Source organism: Argiope bruennichi, chromosome 2, assembly GCF_947563725.1.
Source record: "Argiope bruennichi chromosome 2, qqArgBrue1.1, whole genome shotgun sequence".
NCBI classification, from domain to species: domain Eukaryota; kingdom Metazoa; phylum Arthropoda; class Arachnida; order Araneae; family Araneidae; genus Argiope; species Argiope bruennichi.
Window position 1 is genome coordinate 120,101,083 of NC_079152.1, and position 18,440 is coordinate 120,119,522.

Consider the following 18,440-nt stretch of genomic DNA (forward strand, 5'->3'; position numbering starts at 1 on the left):
GACGTTTCAATCGACGAAATTTAGAACTTTTTGTTTGTGTAAAATGTGTGTTAAAAATATTTTACAAAATAAGACTGAAGAAATGTATAAATATCTAGATATTGTTTTTCAGTAGTATATTTATTAACTCAATAAATTTTTTATGCCATTTAGATAATTTTTTATATCAGAAAATGTGTGCTTATCTCTAAGGATTTTGAAATTAGCTGCTGGACATGATTAGTTGACATGTACTGTATATAATTTCTAGGATAGCAAATATTTAATGTTTTATTTAGGTAGAATCAAATTTCACTTTGACACCTATTCTCAGGGTTATATGAAAGTGCACAAGACCTCATGATCTTACCATGGTTTCTGGTTGCAAGGTCCAATTAAAAATAACTGTCCTGTAATTTCAGAAAATATTAAGCAAATAAATCAATGAAATAACATCTATTTTCGCAATTTACTATATTGCCAACAAGGGTAACAAGTTGAAATTAAAAAGATTCTAATTACAAAGCTCAACATGCAAGTCTTCTTTAAATAGTTAAAAAATATATGGCAATTTCATTCGATTTTTATTTGCTGTTTGGTTTTGATGAAAGTTTTTTAAAAATAAAACACAAAATTCAGCCTTGGGGAAAAAATTTATAAAACATCTGTACAATTAATTACAAAAATAAATTACATTTTATATACAAAGTTCGTACATGTACATGACTGAAAATATGGCATGACGATAAAGTTTAGCAAGCTTCTTTGGCACCCATTTAGTTGGATCACAAATGGAAAACAAGGCATCCTTGGAATGAAAATGCAATTACAAATTCATTTCTGTCAATGATCAGTTTTGGACCTCAAAGAGGTTTATGCTGAAAGGATTTTTTTTTAAATCCACCATAAAAAGAATTCTAATGTTACTTACAAAATTTTTGAAGAAATACTTTTATAAATATATACTACAAGTGAAAAAAAAATGTGATTACTTTTAAAAGGTATATGAAATATCAATATTTTAAAAGTTCTGTATGGCAGAATAATAATATTTATTTTAAATAGAAATATAAAAAATTAGTTAAAAGTAGTGTATTTAAAAAATCAAATTTGCCTAAAGATATAAAACTGATCAGAAACAGGAATGTTACATAAATTTTGTGTATAAAAATTATTAAAAAATCTAGCATATTCAAAAAATAGCAGATGAATTGAATAAAAATGGCATATACACTATTTTATTAAGAAACACTCGCGAAATATTAATAATAAAACTTGGCAATTATGCACAATGATTGTGACCAGCATTTGTTAAAAAAATGCACTGTTTTGTGAACAGTTTCAAAAGGATAAATGTCTTTAACAATGCATATGCAGATTTTACACATTACAAACCAGATAGGCTTGTAAAACCGATTCATAAGCATGGATTTATTTAATCACTAGAATAATGTATAAAATGAAAGAATATTACAAAAACTGAACTAAAAAATATTACTCGTCATTTATGATGTTCTATTTACATATGAGTAATAATCATGTGAGACTTATGAAATTAAAAAAAAAAATGTAAGTACTGTATTTATCAAAAAATTATAATGGTAAGGATTTCAAAATATACAAAAGTAAGAGCTTGAAAATATATCATTTTGAGATATTATTCCTTGAAGTTCATTTAATTTTATCTTGTATAATTTAAGAACTTTGGATTTTAAAGATAATCTAGAAACTTATAGTACTATAAAATAACTAATCTCTATTTTTGTTATTTCTCATTATTATATCACAATATGATTCTAAAATCAAAAATACATTTCTTCAATGAGAAAATTATTTAAAGCTTAACTTTGATTTTTTTTTAAAAAAACCCAATCCATATTAAATTAAAATTTATAGTAACTAATATAAAATTTATTAAAATGTCAATCATTTTTAAAAAATCATAAAAATAAAAAAGTAAACAATTTTTTGTTTGTAGAACAGAATTTCCTTTACCAGATTTTTGATAGTGATTACTAATGTTTTTTTTTAAATCAAACTTGAGGGGGGAAAGAAACGATGAAAAAAGAATGCTGATTACTAAAAATAAAAATTTTTTTGATTACATACTTTATTTGATTTGTAAATTTCAAGCTCTTACAAAACTCAAGTACAAAAATTTTAAAATGCAGCCTCAAAAAAAGCTAAAAAAAAATTTCAAATACAGTAAATTCTTGTTATAAAGATTTCTAAACTGTTCCGAGAAAGATTCTATATCATTATTCTAACACAAATAATACAAATTGCTGTTCCAAAATCTATTTTTACAGTTCACAAGAAGAAAATCTTTTAGTATATGGAATCTGTTACAGGACATCAAAACCGGCTTTGTCAACCTGATTTCATGTAGGACTAAATGGGGAAACTTTATCTGCCAATTTGAGACTTCAACTTCAATCAACAATTATGTACAGGACTTAGAAGAGAAGTTGGAGCTGTTTCTGCAATAAGAAATGTTTACTATAATAGCCATATTTTTTAACAAATGATTAGAGATGAAAATTGTACTTCAAATAACAGCATGACCAATAAGCACAAAAAAATATTTTAAAAAGCAATATAATAACTTTATTTATAAATAACTTTTCTCTTTTCTCCCTATATAGATATTTAGACAAAATATTTAAAAGATAAATAATATTTGGATATTAAATTACAAATAATGCAAGTAATATGCTGACATATTAATTTTATCTAATTCAATCAATTTTTAATAATTCAATTTTTTAACAATTACTTTTTTCTAATTCAATCAATAACTAATAAATTAGTGACTAATGAAGTTGGCATATCATTTAAACTATAAAATTCAAAAAATAGATTGATAACGTTGGAAAATGTGGCAGTTAATATGTTTAAAAAAATTAATGCACCTATTTTCTTTTTGAACATCATTTCTTTTCTCTATTTTCTTTATTATTAAAATTTGCTTCAACGATTCTTATTTAAATAAAAGAAAAAGATATAAAAAGTTTTCAATTGTTGGATATCAGTTCTTATATCTTTTCTATCTTTTTTTTTTAAGAATCAGTAAGTTCATTAAGTCAAATTATGAAAATATTATATAATAATTACATTCCTACCAGATATATGAGAAATAATTTATATCAGTCATTATTAATAATGAAATATAATTCATTTAAACAAAATATATGTATTAAACATGCTTTGGTATGAAAAACAGTGAGAAAAATACCTATTTGACTATTACAATTGATTGCAATTCCCTACCTAATTTGGACGGTTGCGTAGGAGGTGGCCTAAAAAGATGAAAGCCTGCATTCTGAGCTGCCTTTGCAACCACATTGGCAAAGTCAGAATCAGTATACACTGACCCATCGGAGGAACTAGCTACACTTGATCGAGGACTGGATGTACTGCTTCTATCGGTTACACTCGTCCAAGAAGGAGCCACACCTATATAGTAAAATTGCAATATTTAATTAATTGAGAAACAGAAATCTCCAATGAAAATTATTGTCTTCTTAACATTCAATAAATAATAATTATTATTCTGTAACATGATATTATTTTCATAATGTAGAGTGTATTACACATTTTTTATTGGTAAAACAGACATATTAATAATAGTCAGTTCATAAAAGAAGTTTACAAATTTCCAATTCAATACATCTATTCTGATTCTATTACCAGATATATGGTTATTATCAAATTGTATAAAAAGTAGTTTATAACCTTTAAAAATCTTTGCAAAATTTACATAAATATTAATAAATGTAATCAATAACAACACATTATATCAGATAAATCAAATATGTATTCTACTATCAAAAAATTATGTCAAAAAAATCTTAAAACTTCATAAAAATAAAATAAAATTAGGCTATTACGCATTCAAATAATGAATATACAGACAGATTTTAAAAATTCTAAAGCAAATGTAATTCGTTCAATAATGAGAAGTGCATAAATTTTACATATGACGTTTATTATAAAAAAAGAAATAACATTTTCCACATTTGAGGAATCAGTTTAGAAAATTTAAGAACACGAAAAAACGTAATTGCTAGTTTATTTCAAAATTCAGTTTTAAAAATAATACTGATTAAATTACAAATATATAAATGACAATACTACAAATAAATAAATGAAATTAATGCATCTCTGTTGCCAATATATTAATACTATACTATCATTTGTGCTATAAAATTTGCTTATTTCTCAAAAAGGAAATAATAAAAACTCACACTGACCAGGAGCATAGTCTCCATCACCTTGAATACTAGACACAGGAGAATGATCATCCCTTTTCATTAATTGCATTACATTATCGTACCTAACCCTATCTTGAGCTTCAGGCTCAGGATGCAGTTGGTGATAGATGACACCTTCAGAACAAACAGAATATAATTAGTTAAAATTTTTTAAAATACTTTTGTGTCACCTTAAAAAAGCTGAGAAGAATAAAGAAAATATAAATTCATTATTTTTAAACCTGATGGCAAAATCGCATAAAAATATAAAGAAATATTTTTGTAGCAGGTCGATAACGATAACTAAAGATTTGAAGATGCTGAGGCAATACATGATTAAGTGGCATTCTCTTAATCATTTCTTCCAAATTTAAGCGCTAGTTATTTTCTAGTTATATTTATCATTTTTAAAAAAATATTTTAAGTGTTACATACATACTAACTTAATTCAAAAACTTTTTAATGTCTCATCGATGTGAAGTACTGCATATTATTTTTTATTCCAATTTAATCTTGTTAAATTAAAAAGATCATGATATGGGAAGTTATAAGATGTCATACAGAGCATAATATGAAAGATATGAAATGTAATTAAGGTAAAATGTTTACCAGCAAATTATTTAGTATATATTTTTACACTTGGATTATAAAATTCTATGCTTTCTGATTATTAAGTAAATAAACTTATTAAATATTATATCAAAACTAGTTTTTCTCAGCTTGATTATTGGCTAATTTCTCATTTTTTAATGAAATAACTAATATAAAATCTCTTTTTCTTTCTATATATAATTCTTTCTCTCTCTCTCTCTGTGTTTACTCAAGAGTGTTTCCTAAGTCTCATGTGCTGTGCTGGGGGCACTGGTGCATCAATAATGTAGTACCTGTTTTGCATTAATAACAATAATTTTTTAAGTTAATGTGAATAATAGAAGCTCTGTTTTATCCAGTGTCAATGAGCTAAGGATGACTCAGGAATAGATTATTTTCATACATGTATAATTTTTCAAACAAGCAGAATGCATATTTTATGTTTTTATACAATAAAATTAAACTCAAAACAAAGTTGCAAAGGTAAAGTACCCACTGATAGTAAAGTAGTAAATGCTATTATCTCTAATGATAGCAATGGAAAATTATGGAAGTTGACAAATTTGTTATAAAAACTCTGATAGATAATGAAAAAAAAAAAAAAAAATTGCAAAATTGAAGAACACACAAAAGTTTTGAATTTGAACAATAACAGTATAATAACTTCAACTTTTTAAAAAATTTAGCTTTTGGTTATGGTTTATCAAAATTGAGTAATTCACAAATTCTTATTTTAAGTTAGACATAATAATATAAGATTAAAAATGTACTATTAAATATATATATACATAAGATAATTAGAAACTGAAAAATGCATGTTCCACATAGGTCAATCAGTATCGTAATACTTTAAATAAATGGAAAGTGGAGAGTGAAATTTTACACAAATTAATTGATAGAGCTAATATTTTAAAAAAAATGAACAAAATTATGATGGAAAAAAAATATTATTTTCCAATTATTTCAAAGCAGTAAATATAGTAATATATGCTTCTAAATGCCCTCTATAGGCACGAATTGCAGGATTTTTAATTGAATTATTGATGTGTGTAGAGAGTACTATTATTTTAAATTTATAATGTTCTACAACTTTGCAACTGACATTTTTCTTATTAGGTCAAAGTTCTTGAGATAAAATTTCTTAAATACCAAAATTGACTAAGACGTATTTATCATTCACAGATGATGACAAATACAATAATTTACTACAGGTTCATATTACTTCCCCATCACTACCTTTTTTTCCATTTTAGTATAAAATATAAGTAAAAAGAAATAATATAAGCCAAATATGTATTATATTAAAACAAAAATAACAATAATAAAGTGGGATTATGCATTCTAAAATATCTTGTCATCACAATTTAATAAACATAACATTCAAATTGTCATAACAGTAGCACAGCAAGAGTAGGTGATAGTAGGGCATAGCGCCCCCCCCCCCATCTCACAAATTGTCATTCTTCCTCTGGTTTGGCAGGAGTAAATTACATCCATTGCATAACACTACTTATAGATTCAACACGACATTTCTCTTTAAAAAGTGACATAAAGGCACTAACATTCTGTTCCTTAACACTGACACTGAGTGTATCTATGACATTTTCCCCAGTTGCTGTGGCACTGTGTCACAAAGAGGGATGCCACTGAAAGCAACATTAAATTTAGCTTACTTGGATGGATTTATAAAATTGCTAAATAAAATAATGATAGATCAAAATGCAATAACAGAAAAGTATTAGTGGATTTCTATATATTGAAGAAAAATCAATAAAACAGGTCAAAAAATATAAAAGGTATGTTAGAAAAGTAAAAGTAAAGCAAAACATATCTTCACCTGGATTATTTCTCAGGGAATTGACTTTTGGACACCTTTCTTGACTCCCTTTCTTTATACCAGGACAGGGATCACTAGCAAGTGAAAGCAGAGAGGACTGTACCCCTCTGTCAATACCAGGACTAGAACCATAGGATTGTGGATTAGGAGCGTGACTGTTAGGAGGTGGGTACCTCATCCCAGCAGAGGAAGTGGGAGGCACAGGTGGAAGACCTGAATCTTCAGGAGTGCGGTTAAGACTGTGAGACCAGGGAGACGTAGGGGTGTGCCTCGCCAGGGCAGTGGATTGAAGACTACGGCTCACTTGAGGTGAATGACTTAAATTGGAACAATTATCTAAAGGAATCTGAAATGTAAATGATGACGAAATCAAACAGAGTTACAGATACACATATCTAATGGCTTATAATTTGTCAATTTAATGGTTAAATTTGAAGCATGAAAATGCTCTTTATTTTTTGCATGTTGTCCTGAAAAAGCAAGCATAAAAATTTATAGAAAATATTTTGTTTGTGATAAGAAATGAAATGTGATTACATATTAATTAATAAATAGTATTATCTTCATAAATGCTATTGATTAATGATTACAATAAAGAAAGAAAAAATTGAAAATATTAAGATAGAAAATAATACAATGTAATACTGCAAAATTTAAAGAAAAGTTGGATCAAACATACTAAAAATTAATAACTGGAAGAAAATTTTAAAAAATGGTTATACTGCAAATTTTAAAAAAATACTTTTTAAATAATACTATAAAGTATATAAATAGCTACAATACTATCGACAAACATGAAATTTGGCCTAATATTTTACATATTAATACTGCAGAAATAGTTTAACTACAACACATTTTTGTATATTAAATAAACAATTTTTTATTGCAAATAAAATACTGCTTTTTAATTAAAATAGTATTAAATATTCCAATTTCCTATTCTTTAAAATTTTCAATATATATTCAGCTTGAATTATGGTTGAAGATTTTATCTATATAATCTATAGTAAAATCTGTAAATTTTTACTTTTAACATTTTTTATTACAGTAATTATTATAGAAAAGTTAAAATCACTAAAAATAAATAAGCATAAAATATAAAACTAAAGAGTCTCCAACCTGGGAATGAATGTTCCTAATGGGATAAGGATTGCGAACATTTTGTGACCCCTGGGCAGGTGATGCCCTTCCACTAGGAGGATGATCAGGTGGGGGTGGAATGAATTCCATCCAGTTGAGGACACTCCCCTTTTGACCACCTCGCAGCCTCTTCCGGCGCACAGGAAGCCCATACTCATCTATAAAAAAATGAAGGTAAGACAAAAGGAAAATAAAGAATACTAATTAAAGAACTAAGAAAAATGATAACTTTTTATTTAAAATGGGGATCAAAAGGGTTGATGTTTTCAGGACATAAAAATTATGACCTTCTACAGTAGTTATGTTCTTTATTTTATTTTATTTTCTTCTTTTTAATGTTTTAAATTTTACCATATTTCAAACATACAAGAAAGTAATTACCAGTAGTATAACTTCCAGAATCACTGGATGGGCTTATCACATTTTTAGCATCCAAGAGCTGCTCTGTTACACAATCTAGAATTAGAAAATCAAATATAATAAATATTCAAATTTGGAAAGTTAAGAGCAGGACATCTTCAAAATATTCTTTCATTTTTATTAATTATAAATATGAATATGTGTGTATTGTTCTCTTTAGGCCAGACTACTTCCCCTCCAGCTACCAAATTTGGCATATATATATATATATATATATATATATATATATATATATATAAATTTAAATCAATTAAAAATTAGATGATATTTCTGCATTTTTTCACCATACTTCTGAAAATATTATTACAAAAAAAAAAAAAAAATTACACCATTTGAAAATTTAAAAAATTATCTTTTAAATAATATAAATTTAATTGTTGTGAACATTTTTCTTTAATTTTAGTAATTTAAAAAAAATTAACTAATTTCCAGCAAAAGATTATATTGTTGCCCTGTTATACAAAACTGTTTTCATTGTTTCATTAAATATTTAATTATGTTTTTTTTTCTATTGTTGAAAGCTAAAGCAGAAAAATTCTGTTTCATAACTGTGTAGTTTACTGAACTATTATAAAAAAAAAAGTGAAGTTACAGTACCATAAGGATAGATGAACTGCACATTTACGTTTTTAATATGCTACAATGTCATCGGATTAATCCCCATTAGAAAAGTTTATGTACACATTCAGTGGAGCATATGCAAGACAATTAAAATAACATGTCTTTAATATTTGCCAGAATCATGAATATGAAGTTAAACTAATATGATTTAAATAAAATTAAATACAACCAATACTCCTAGCAAACCAGATGGTCTCAAAATGAGGCTGTATCATTAGCAAAAGGACCTAATCTCCATTTAAAAAGGTTCATATACACAATGAGCAGAATATAAATAAGACAATTAAAATACCTAATTTTGTCTGACAGTTTGATAAAATCATGGACATGAAGTTTTAGCTAAAGGATTTAACTAAAATTAAATCTAAACAATTTCTCTAGCAAATCAGCTGGTCACCAGAGGTGAGTAGTCTGAAATAAAGATGAAAAAATATACCTTCAATTAGACGTGCTTCCATATCATACATTTTATCTGATTTTTTGCTGATTTCAGAACCACTGCTTTTGCCATCATGAACCTAAATTTGTAAAAAAATTCACCATAAATATTACATAATTATTTTAATATTTATATCATAACAGGGTAGAAAATATATTTAAATCTTTTTTTTTTTTTGTACTTCCTTCGCATTTAAACTATAATACTATTTAATGTACATCTACAAATTTTAGCAAAAATGAAAATACTTGAAAAGAACTTTTAACTTTATGCTATTTCATAAAAAGAACACGAAAAGAAAAGTTCATCTAGCATAGTATCATTATTTTACCCCAGGTTATCATCAGTGATTTAGCTTATTAGTGGTTCAGCGAAATGGTAAGCTAGTTTAAATGGCATTTAAGGGATGGTAGGGTTTTTTTTGGTCCTTTCATCGTATTTGGTTTTAAAATGTAACATAAAGGTACTGTAGTTTTGGCCCTGTGACACCAGGGGAATCAGTATCCATTTACTTCCAGCCCAGTTGTTATGAATACTGGAAAATATTTAGAATAAATTCAAAAATACATTACACAATTAGCTTCACAAAATTAATCAGTAACAGACTTTTAAAATAAGAAATTGAAAGAAGAGTAACTATGATTTTTATTTGGATTCAGTTAAGCATGAGGACTATTCAAGGACAAATTTTAAAATTTTGACTCCTGGCCAGAACAGGGGGACAGAAATAAATTCTGAATCCATTTTCAAATTTCCACACCAAAAGCAAAACATTTGACTTTAAGGACTTAAGGATACCCTAAATCTCCATACGCAATGGATCTTTTGATGAAATACGATTTCAAATAGGAAGCTTTATTGAAAAATTTAAGTTACATGGTGTGATAAAATTAGAAAGGCATTTTAATCTTTATACATAATGATGAAGAAGGCAAGTTGTCAGTTTGTTGATAGCAAGTGGATGACTTACACAGAGATAATATAACCCTCCCACAAGTATATACATGGGGAAGAGCTCTTTATGCATAATGAAATGAAAAAACTGCACATATGAGTGTGCTTTCTTTGTCTAATGGTAGCCAATATTTTCAAATCCAGGATATCACTATAAGCATATGTTTAATGAGGAATATTTATTATTTCTAATTTTTGTACTTAATATTACCTTATTTTTTTATGTCAGTTTAAGTGTTTAAAAAGTATTATTTAAATGCAATTTTAAGGAATATATATAATTCTGATATGTATAAGGAAAATCTTGCAAAGTATTAAATATGTTGACTTTCTTTTTCAAAAACAACATTTTAAATATTAATAAGATAAACAAAAATAAATACTAACTGAACCACTGTGATGTCTTGCAGAAGGATTTATGAGTGTTGTTGTAGCATATGGAGCAGGAATGCATGGAAGCTCTTTCTTATAAAAAGTTGTCATATTATGAGTGTCAACCTCTGCATAATCCGAGGCTCCTCCACTGCTTAAAAAAGGGGAATACAAGCTGTAAACAATAATTAAAACAAGCTACAACAAATATGCATCGCAAATAAATATCATGCAGGGCAAAAATAAGCATAATTTTTTTTAAGACTACAAAAATAAAAATGATTTAAGACGTCTACTAAAAACATAAAAGTATTTCATAAGTAAAACATAAAAGCAGAAAATTGTACTGCATGACATTTATTATTTTTAAACTTTTATTTCCATATTTTTTACAGATGCTCCAATTAGTACAGAAAGAGAGAGAGAGAGAGAGAGAGAAAAAAAAATAATAACAGTTACATTAGAATTTAAAAAATAAAAAAAAAAAATTAGACAGATTACATTGGTTTAAGATTACTTTTATTTTGTGCAATTCTTGACTTAAATATTGCCCTTGAATGAGATATAATTCACATGGCAACTAACATATTAATAATGCAGCAAATGAAAAAAAATCCTTCTACTGTATTCTAGGTTATAATAACCTTTTTTATATACAATAAGATGTAAAAAACACAATTCAATTTTTTATAATAAAGTTGAAACAAAACACAATAACATATTTATATCAAAATGATAAAAGAAAATGTTTAATAAGTAGTTAATAAATGATAAAAGATAAGTAGTGAAAGGAGAATGTTAGAAATTTTATAATATTAAATTGCTACTGCCATAAAAATAACCCCATTAAATAGAGAGTGGTGTAAGTCACATACCTTATGTAACTACGATCCATCCCAGGATTAACATTATTTATAGGTTTCCCATCTGGTAAGCTATTTTTCCCTGCAGTAGTTGGATGCCATGCTTGGTTAATCCACAGAGTCTCTCGTGCACTCACACCAACTCTACAGGAGGTTAACATGTTAGAAAAGTTACCACCACCACAAGTACATGCAAACCAAAGTTATGGGCTAAATGAATAGCACTAAAATTATACTGTTATTTATATGCCTAAATTTGTTATTATTATGAGACAATATTTCAAAAGGAAAATAAAACATACATTAGGAAAATGTTTCATATGAAGCATTAAGATTTTTAATGAAAACTCAATTTAAATTTCAAATGTGCAATTTTGAATAATAAAATCCAATTAAAATCTTCTTTTTTTTAAAAAAAAATTCACCGAAAGTTATAAAATGCTATGTTACGTCACATGAAAGAATAAATATGGAATGCTATACAATTTCACATAAAAGAACAAATATATAAAGTAATCATATTAAGGATTTCGAAGAAGAATGCTATATTTTAACTTAACATGTGTTATATTGTAAACATAGTAACATTTTCATTGGAGATCTTTATTCAACATTGCAAATAATTTATGTATAAGTAGAAAATTATAATAATTAACTTACCGAACATCATCTGCTTTATGTACAGGACCTAAAAAAAGGAAAATCTATTATTTAACATTCTTCAATTTTTTAACAATAAATTAGTTAATCGTAAGAGAAAAGTATCAAAATAGTTAAGAAAAAAATGAGGTAGTTTGTAATCACTTACAACATAAAAAACAACTATTAAAAAACTTTGCATTTAATAACGGTAATTAATGGTAACAAACAAAAATGTCAAAATTGTGAATTTTACCAAAATATTAGAAGAATACACAGTTCATGAATGTTTGGACAATTTTCTTATAAGCATTATGTTTTCATTCAATTCAGAGGGAAATCCATACATTATTGTTTTATTGCTATGATTGATTGCTAATTATGTGTTCTGTAATTAATTTTTGAGATTTTAGTATTTTCATTATTTTCAAATTTAAATATTCACATATTACATAAACAAAAAGTATAGATTTTTTCTAGATTACAATCTTTTAACAAACTGAAATCTGAGTCCTGCTTAATGCATATTGAAAAAAAAAATCAAACATTAAATAACAAAATGATTATAATCTTTTTAATCAATTTCATGTTTTAGATCCCTTAGTGGAACAGAACAAAATATCTATTTTATGCTACATTCAATAGAATAATTTTTTGCAGTTAATGCACAAATAAAATAAATTCTGTGTAATAAAATGTTTTCATGTGCAAGAATAATAAAAGTGTAACTACAAGAAGTACACACGAATAATACCTGACAAGTGTGCTTGCAATTCCTTCTTCCACGCTGCTCTCCTTCTGATGAAAAGAATGATAAAGAAAACTGACAACAGTATAAAAATGACAGCACCAATTACAGCAATGAACCAAGGCTGTCGAACAATGTCTCCAATATCCGAAACAACAGATGTTGGACGATCACTGAACGTTACTGTTCCATATTCTAGAAAAACAGATACTATATTTAGAACTTATATTATTTAATGCATTTAAATCATATTTTGAGAATGATTTCTTTGATGCACAAAAAGTGCACTAATTTATTATATTTTTAACCAATTACAAGAGTATAAAATATTATTTGTTTTCTAATACTAATGACAGAATTCTTACCAATTTTAGGGTGTATAGACGGTGAAAAAGGTCCCATTCCTGAAGAGGTGAGTGCAGCAGCTTTTATGTTATAAACAGATCCAGCAGTCAGATTGGTCAAAGTGACAGATGTTGTTGTTGCATTTGTTGTTATTTGAGCATGCAGTTGGGAAGAATTATCCAATATTCTTATCTAAAAAATTGAACAAATAAAATATAAGCGGGAGTATTATTTGATTCAATATTAACAATGAATTAATAAATGTGTGCCATAATAAAAATATAGTTATTTATTAAAAAGAAAATACTTTTATTTCGACAAAAAATCATAAAAGAGGCAGAAATGATTTTGTAAATAATAATATAAAGAAGTATATTGTGATAATATAAAGAAGTATCTGAAAAGAGATGCATTTACATATGTTTATATGAAATAATGTAAACACGAATTTCTAATTTTAAAAAATTAACTTACTGAATAACCTTGCAGCAGTCCATTTCGATGTTGTGGTGGAGGGGGAGACCAAGAAATGGTAGCCATTTTAGGTCCTATGACACGTACTTGGAGATTATCAGGAGGAGCAGATGGAACTAAAACAAAACATACCTTTTAAATGGGAAAGATAAAAATATTAAAAATTATTTTTTTCTATAAAATTTAAATTGTGTTTCCATTTGTAGCATACTTCAAAAAATTTATATAAATTTTAATTAGTACAAAACCTTAATTATTTTATATGAATATAGTAATATATTAAATTTTTAAGCTCAAATTCTTCTTGTTATAATATATAATATATTGGCACAATTTAAAGTAACAACACATTATCCCAGTCAATTCTAGCATTCTGTTTAATTATTATTAATATAATAAATTAATAGCATAACTTGCAGAAAACATTAAAATTGCAAACAAACTTAAAATTTAAGTTCTATAACTATATTAAAAAAGTTCTTCAGTTAAAATTTGGATTTATTGAAATTTTATGTATTAAAATTTAAATTTATGCATTATAAATGTACTGTTACACATTTGTATGATAAATATGTGACAAAGTTGCTTTCTTTGTTTAAACTTCAGTATTTTACATGAATTTTTTGTCAAACAAAATATAAATATTTCTTATACTTCCCATTTCATAAAAAATATAAAAAACTAATAGATACATTTCTTACCATCTTCCAACGTCTGTGCTACTTTTGAATTGCTAGGAGGACCCTCAACATTTTTATAAAAAGGAACTAAGAAGAATTCATATTTTGTAAACTTCTTTAAATCAGACAAGATGTATGATGAGGAGCCACCATTTAAAACAGTGACCATATTATACTTCTGGGAACCACCACTTAAATCTCGGAATCTGATGTAAAATCCTTCAATGTATCCAGAAGCACCTTGAACCTAAATTATAAAATACAGTTAGTCATATGGGGGAAAAAAAAAAAAAAAACTTACTGACATAAAGGCTACGCAATTCACTGCATTTATACTACATTTTATTTTATCAAATAATTTTTCTTTAACTTCAAAAATATATTAAAATTATTAAACAAGAAATTATTCACATTTTCACAAGTACATACTTTCCACATCATCTTTACTGAAGTTGAAGTCAGTGGGATGATATCTTGAAGAAATATAGATACATCATTCAAACGATTACGTGCTTCATCCAAATTATAATGTGGCACTCCAGAAGGAAATCCTGCAACAAAATAACAATTCTGTAAATTTTCGTATACACCATGACATAAAATAAATAGTATTTAGTGTAAGCACTAAAAGCAAGATTCTATAATTTTTTTAAAAGAAATCAAAAGAAATATTAATATGTACAATAAACTTTTGAACATAAATGCTATTTAAAATATTAGCTTAATCATTAACACTGCCTTCCTATAACAAATTGAAATAATGGTAATATCAATGAAGGATATTCTCTATATATTCACATTGAAAAAACTCAAGCAAGTAAAAAAAAGAAGCAAATTTGAATTCTGAAATTAATACAATAATTTCATTTACACAAGATTTATATTCTTAATGATTACTTTAATATTAATTTATTTCAAAATTGAAGCATTTAAGTCAACAATTAAACAGCAAACATTCCACAAAAATAATCCAAACGAGAACTGTACATTTGGATATCATTAAAACGTTTTTACAATTCAATTTTTTTCTTAAAACATGAAAGAAAAACTGTTCAATGAAAAGAAGAGTAAACAATTAAAAAAAAATTATCAAGATTAGTTTTTACCTAATGTACGAATGACATCTGAAACTGAACTGGGAACACTTAAACCATGTGAATTTTCTGCTCTAATTAGAAACACATATCTGGTATCAGGACGTAAATTAGAGGCGACATACAATTCTTTTTCCACCTGATGAGCTGCTACAACCCATCCACTTTGAAGATCACTGCTGTAATATTCCACTAAAAAAAATAAAAAAAAATTTAAAAGTTACAATGAATGTAATAAATTATGTGTCATTAACAATTTTATATTTATTTAAAACAATATATACATACAATAATTCAAAATTGGTAATTTAAATTTGCTGGATAAATGTTTTATATAATATTTTAGAAATCATAATCATAAAAAAATAATAACAGTTTAATTAAAAAAGAGTAATAAATTACTACAAATTGAATTAAGTTGCTAACAAATTATAAAAAATAAAAACAAAAGAAATTATTCATAATTATCAAAATAATTTTATTCACAATAATTATTTTTTAAATAAGAATAAAAAAGAATTTTTTTAAAAATAATTTCTACAAGTTATCCCTGAATACAGTAGTTTCAAAAAAATACCAATGAAAGTAAAATAATAATGAATTAAATATTACTATTAAATAAAAGAAGACTTTGAAAACATTTAAACTCAGTAAATAAAATCCAAACAACAAAAATTAATAATAAATTGGACAATTATTTGATATGTCATTCTTCAATCCACCACAATTTTATGAACTTGCTAGCAATAAAATTAAATTTTATGCCTTTATTTATAACTTATAAAATATTTTTAATCTATAATTCTACAGTTTCTTATTATGAAGTTAAATAAGAAGGAACTGGAGTAATATAATTATTACATTTTTTTTCTGAGCATACCTGTATATCCAATTACAGGTGAGGATCCCATTCTAGAATTTCTTTTCCACTGTAAAGTTACAGAAGTCTCAGAAACATTGATGGCCACAGGTTTGGAAGGAGGGCCTGGATAGGTTGAGGAATCAGGCATTCTATGAAATATTACATTCGGATTTCTTGGAGCTGAGAGAAAAGGGAAAAAGAAATGTTTAAAGTATATAAATTTTCCAGCAGCATTATTAAAATGATGGCAATAAAAATTGTTACAATACATAATATTTTCAATTATAGGTCTACAAAGATAAATATTTGAAATCAAAGTGAAATAAATAAATTCCCATACAAGCAACAGTTAAAGCAGCACTCCAAGACGTTTCTCCACTTTCACTGGATGCAGTACAGGTATAAACACCAGAATCTTCAGGTTGTAAGGCTGAAATGAAAAATATATAACACATAAAAGAGTTGAAATAGATAATTAAACATAATTAAAACAAACATAATTAAAGCTTAGAAGCATTATAGCTTCTAATTTTGAATATCTTTGTTGGACCAAGATTTCTAGACTTACCATCAATTTGGAGAGTTCCTGAATCCAAAACAACAAATCTTGGATTTCTTGTTTGCAGAGGAGCAGAGTTTACAAACCACCGAATACTAGGAGGTGGATCACCTGTAGCTTCACATGGAAGCATTGCAACCGTGTTCAAAGGTAAAGTTTGGTTAGCAGGACCCAATTTTATTATAGGAGCTGGTAGGTCACCAATAGCTGAAAATAAATTTTAAAATTATAATGAATACTCTACTAATATATAGGACAATACAGGTGTTCAATGAAAATCAAATTCTTGTACCAGTTACTTCCAAGTAAGCTTTAGCCATTGATGAACCTATGCCAGAAAGAATGGAACAGATGTAATAGCCTTCATCTTCTTTACTAACTCCAGAAATAGTTAGGGTTCCATCTCTGCTAACAGAAAACTTCCCATAAGATCTTTCTGGAAACATTAGAACCTGAAATAAAAATGCATGTGAAATTTCTTTGAAAAAACTGGGTAATTTTTAAGTTTATTCATTTAAAATGTATGTTTCAATTATAATAGATTATATGAATAAGAATAGAGTATTAAAATATTACATGAAAAAAATTGAAAATTTGTATTTAAAGAACTTTTAATTCAACAACTTTAATTAATAATGCCAATTTTTTTTTAAAAGTACATAAAAAATCAATATTACAGTAGCTAAACATGTATAACATAACAGATGAAGAAGAAAAAAATATATATAGTACACATTTTTTGTCTCTTTCTTTAAAAGTATAAAAGTATTTAAATATATAATGCTATCAAGCACAGTATAGGTATACTGTATCAGAAGCAGATTAGTACAGATACCTGATTGTAGATCTTTGTACAAATTATCAAGATTTTTTTTTTTTTTTTTTGATAATTTAATATTTGGTGTACCCGGCAATCGATATGTTAAATGTCAACAAATATTAAAGTTAATATCTGTTAATAGATATCAAATTTAAAGACTTACCTCTGTCCAAATAACTCATTATATATAACCTTGGTACTTTTATAAAACTGATAAAAAGCGTTTAATTTCTTTTTTATTTTTAAACATTTTGTCATGCGTCTATTAAAAAAATATATATATTTATAGTTTTAAAAATCTAAATATTTTCTTTTTAAGTAAATTTCAAAACTCGTTATATTCTGAAAATTCCATTCATATCAAGCACTAAATTTCCATTTGCTTTCAATTAATTTACTAACAAAATATTTAAATACTTAATTAAATATTTTAAAAAATATTTTCTAACAAGAATCTTAAGAAAATTCAAAACGAATATTAAACTTATCATGAACAATAAGAGTAAAAACTTAAGCATTTTGGAATTCTTATTTGATAAAAGTCATTATAAAAGTTGCAGATATTTTTTCGTTTTTGTTTTACAATCTGAACTACAATCCTGTCCTTAATACAAATCATTAATGTCAAAGCAGATTTTGGAGAAATCAAGGGATGCATTTATTCAATTCCGAGTAAAATCTATAAAAAATTTAAATTTATATTTAAAATAATATTAAGAAAAGTTCCACATTTTATATTGCTTTAGGTGA

General features: G+C 26.0%; 1 protein-coding gene across 7 annotated transcripts in view; it reads right to left on the bottom strand.

Moving 5' to 3' along the window:
• Positions 1–1,917: 1,917 nt before the first annotated feature.
• The window catches only part of LOC129959553 (roundabout homolog 1-like), a 142,058-nt gene continuing 125,535 nt past the window's right edge, over positions 1,918–18,440 (bottom strand). The window contains exons 7-26 of one of the 7 annotated variants that reach the window (XM_056072476.1): positions 17,163–17,322; positions 16,880–17,077; positions 16,652–16,741; positions 16,330–16,491; positions 15,462–15,641; positions 14,785–14,906; positions 14,377–14,602; positions 13,676–13,791; positions 13,222–13,393; positions 12,863–13,051; positions 12,130–12,157; positions 11,482–11,613; positions 10,622–10,757; positions 9,278–9,359; positions 8,182–8,256; positions 7,780–7,958; positions 6,661–7,006; positions 4,227–4,367; positions 3,250–3,435; positions 1,918–2,459 (exon numbers count right to left, since the gene is read on the bottom strand). In XM_056072476.1, the coding sequence (XP_055928451.1) occupies positions 2,416–2,459; positions 3,250–3,435; positions 4,227–4,367; positions 6,661–7,006; positions 7,780–7,958; positions 8,182–8,256; positions 9,278–9,359; positions 10,622–10,757; positions 11,482–11,613; positions 12,130–12,157; positions 12,863–13,051; positions 13,222–13,393; positions 13,676–13,791; positions 14,377–14,602; positions 14,785–14,906; positions 15,462–15,641; positions 16,330–16,491; positions 16,652–16,741; positions 16,880–17,077; positions 17,163–17,322 (2,964 nt within the window). In that variant the 3' untranslated portion in view covers positions 1,918–2,415. Of the gene's footprint in view, positions 2,460–3,249; positions 3,436–4,226; positions 4,368–6,660; positions 7,007–7,779; positions 7,959–8,181; positions 8,257–9,277; positions 9,360–10,621; positions 10,782–11,481; positions 11,614–12,129; positions 12,158–12,862; positions 13,052–13,221; positions 13,394–13,675; positions 13,792–14,376; positions 14,603–14,784; positions 14,907–15,461; positions 15,642–16,329; positions 16,492–16,651; positions 16,742–16,879; positions 17,078–17,162; positions 17,323–18,440 lie in introns of all 7 variants that reach the window. The other 6 variants (XM_056072472.1, XM_056072454.1, XM_056072464.1 and 3 more) reach the window with 6 other exon arrangements.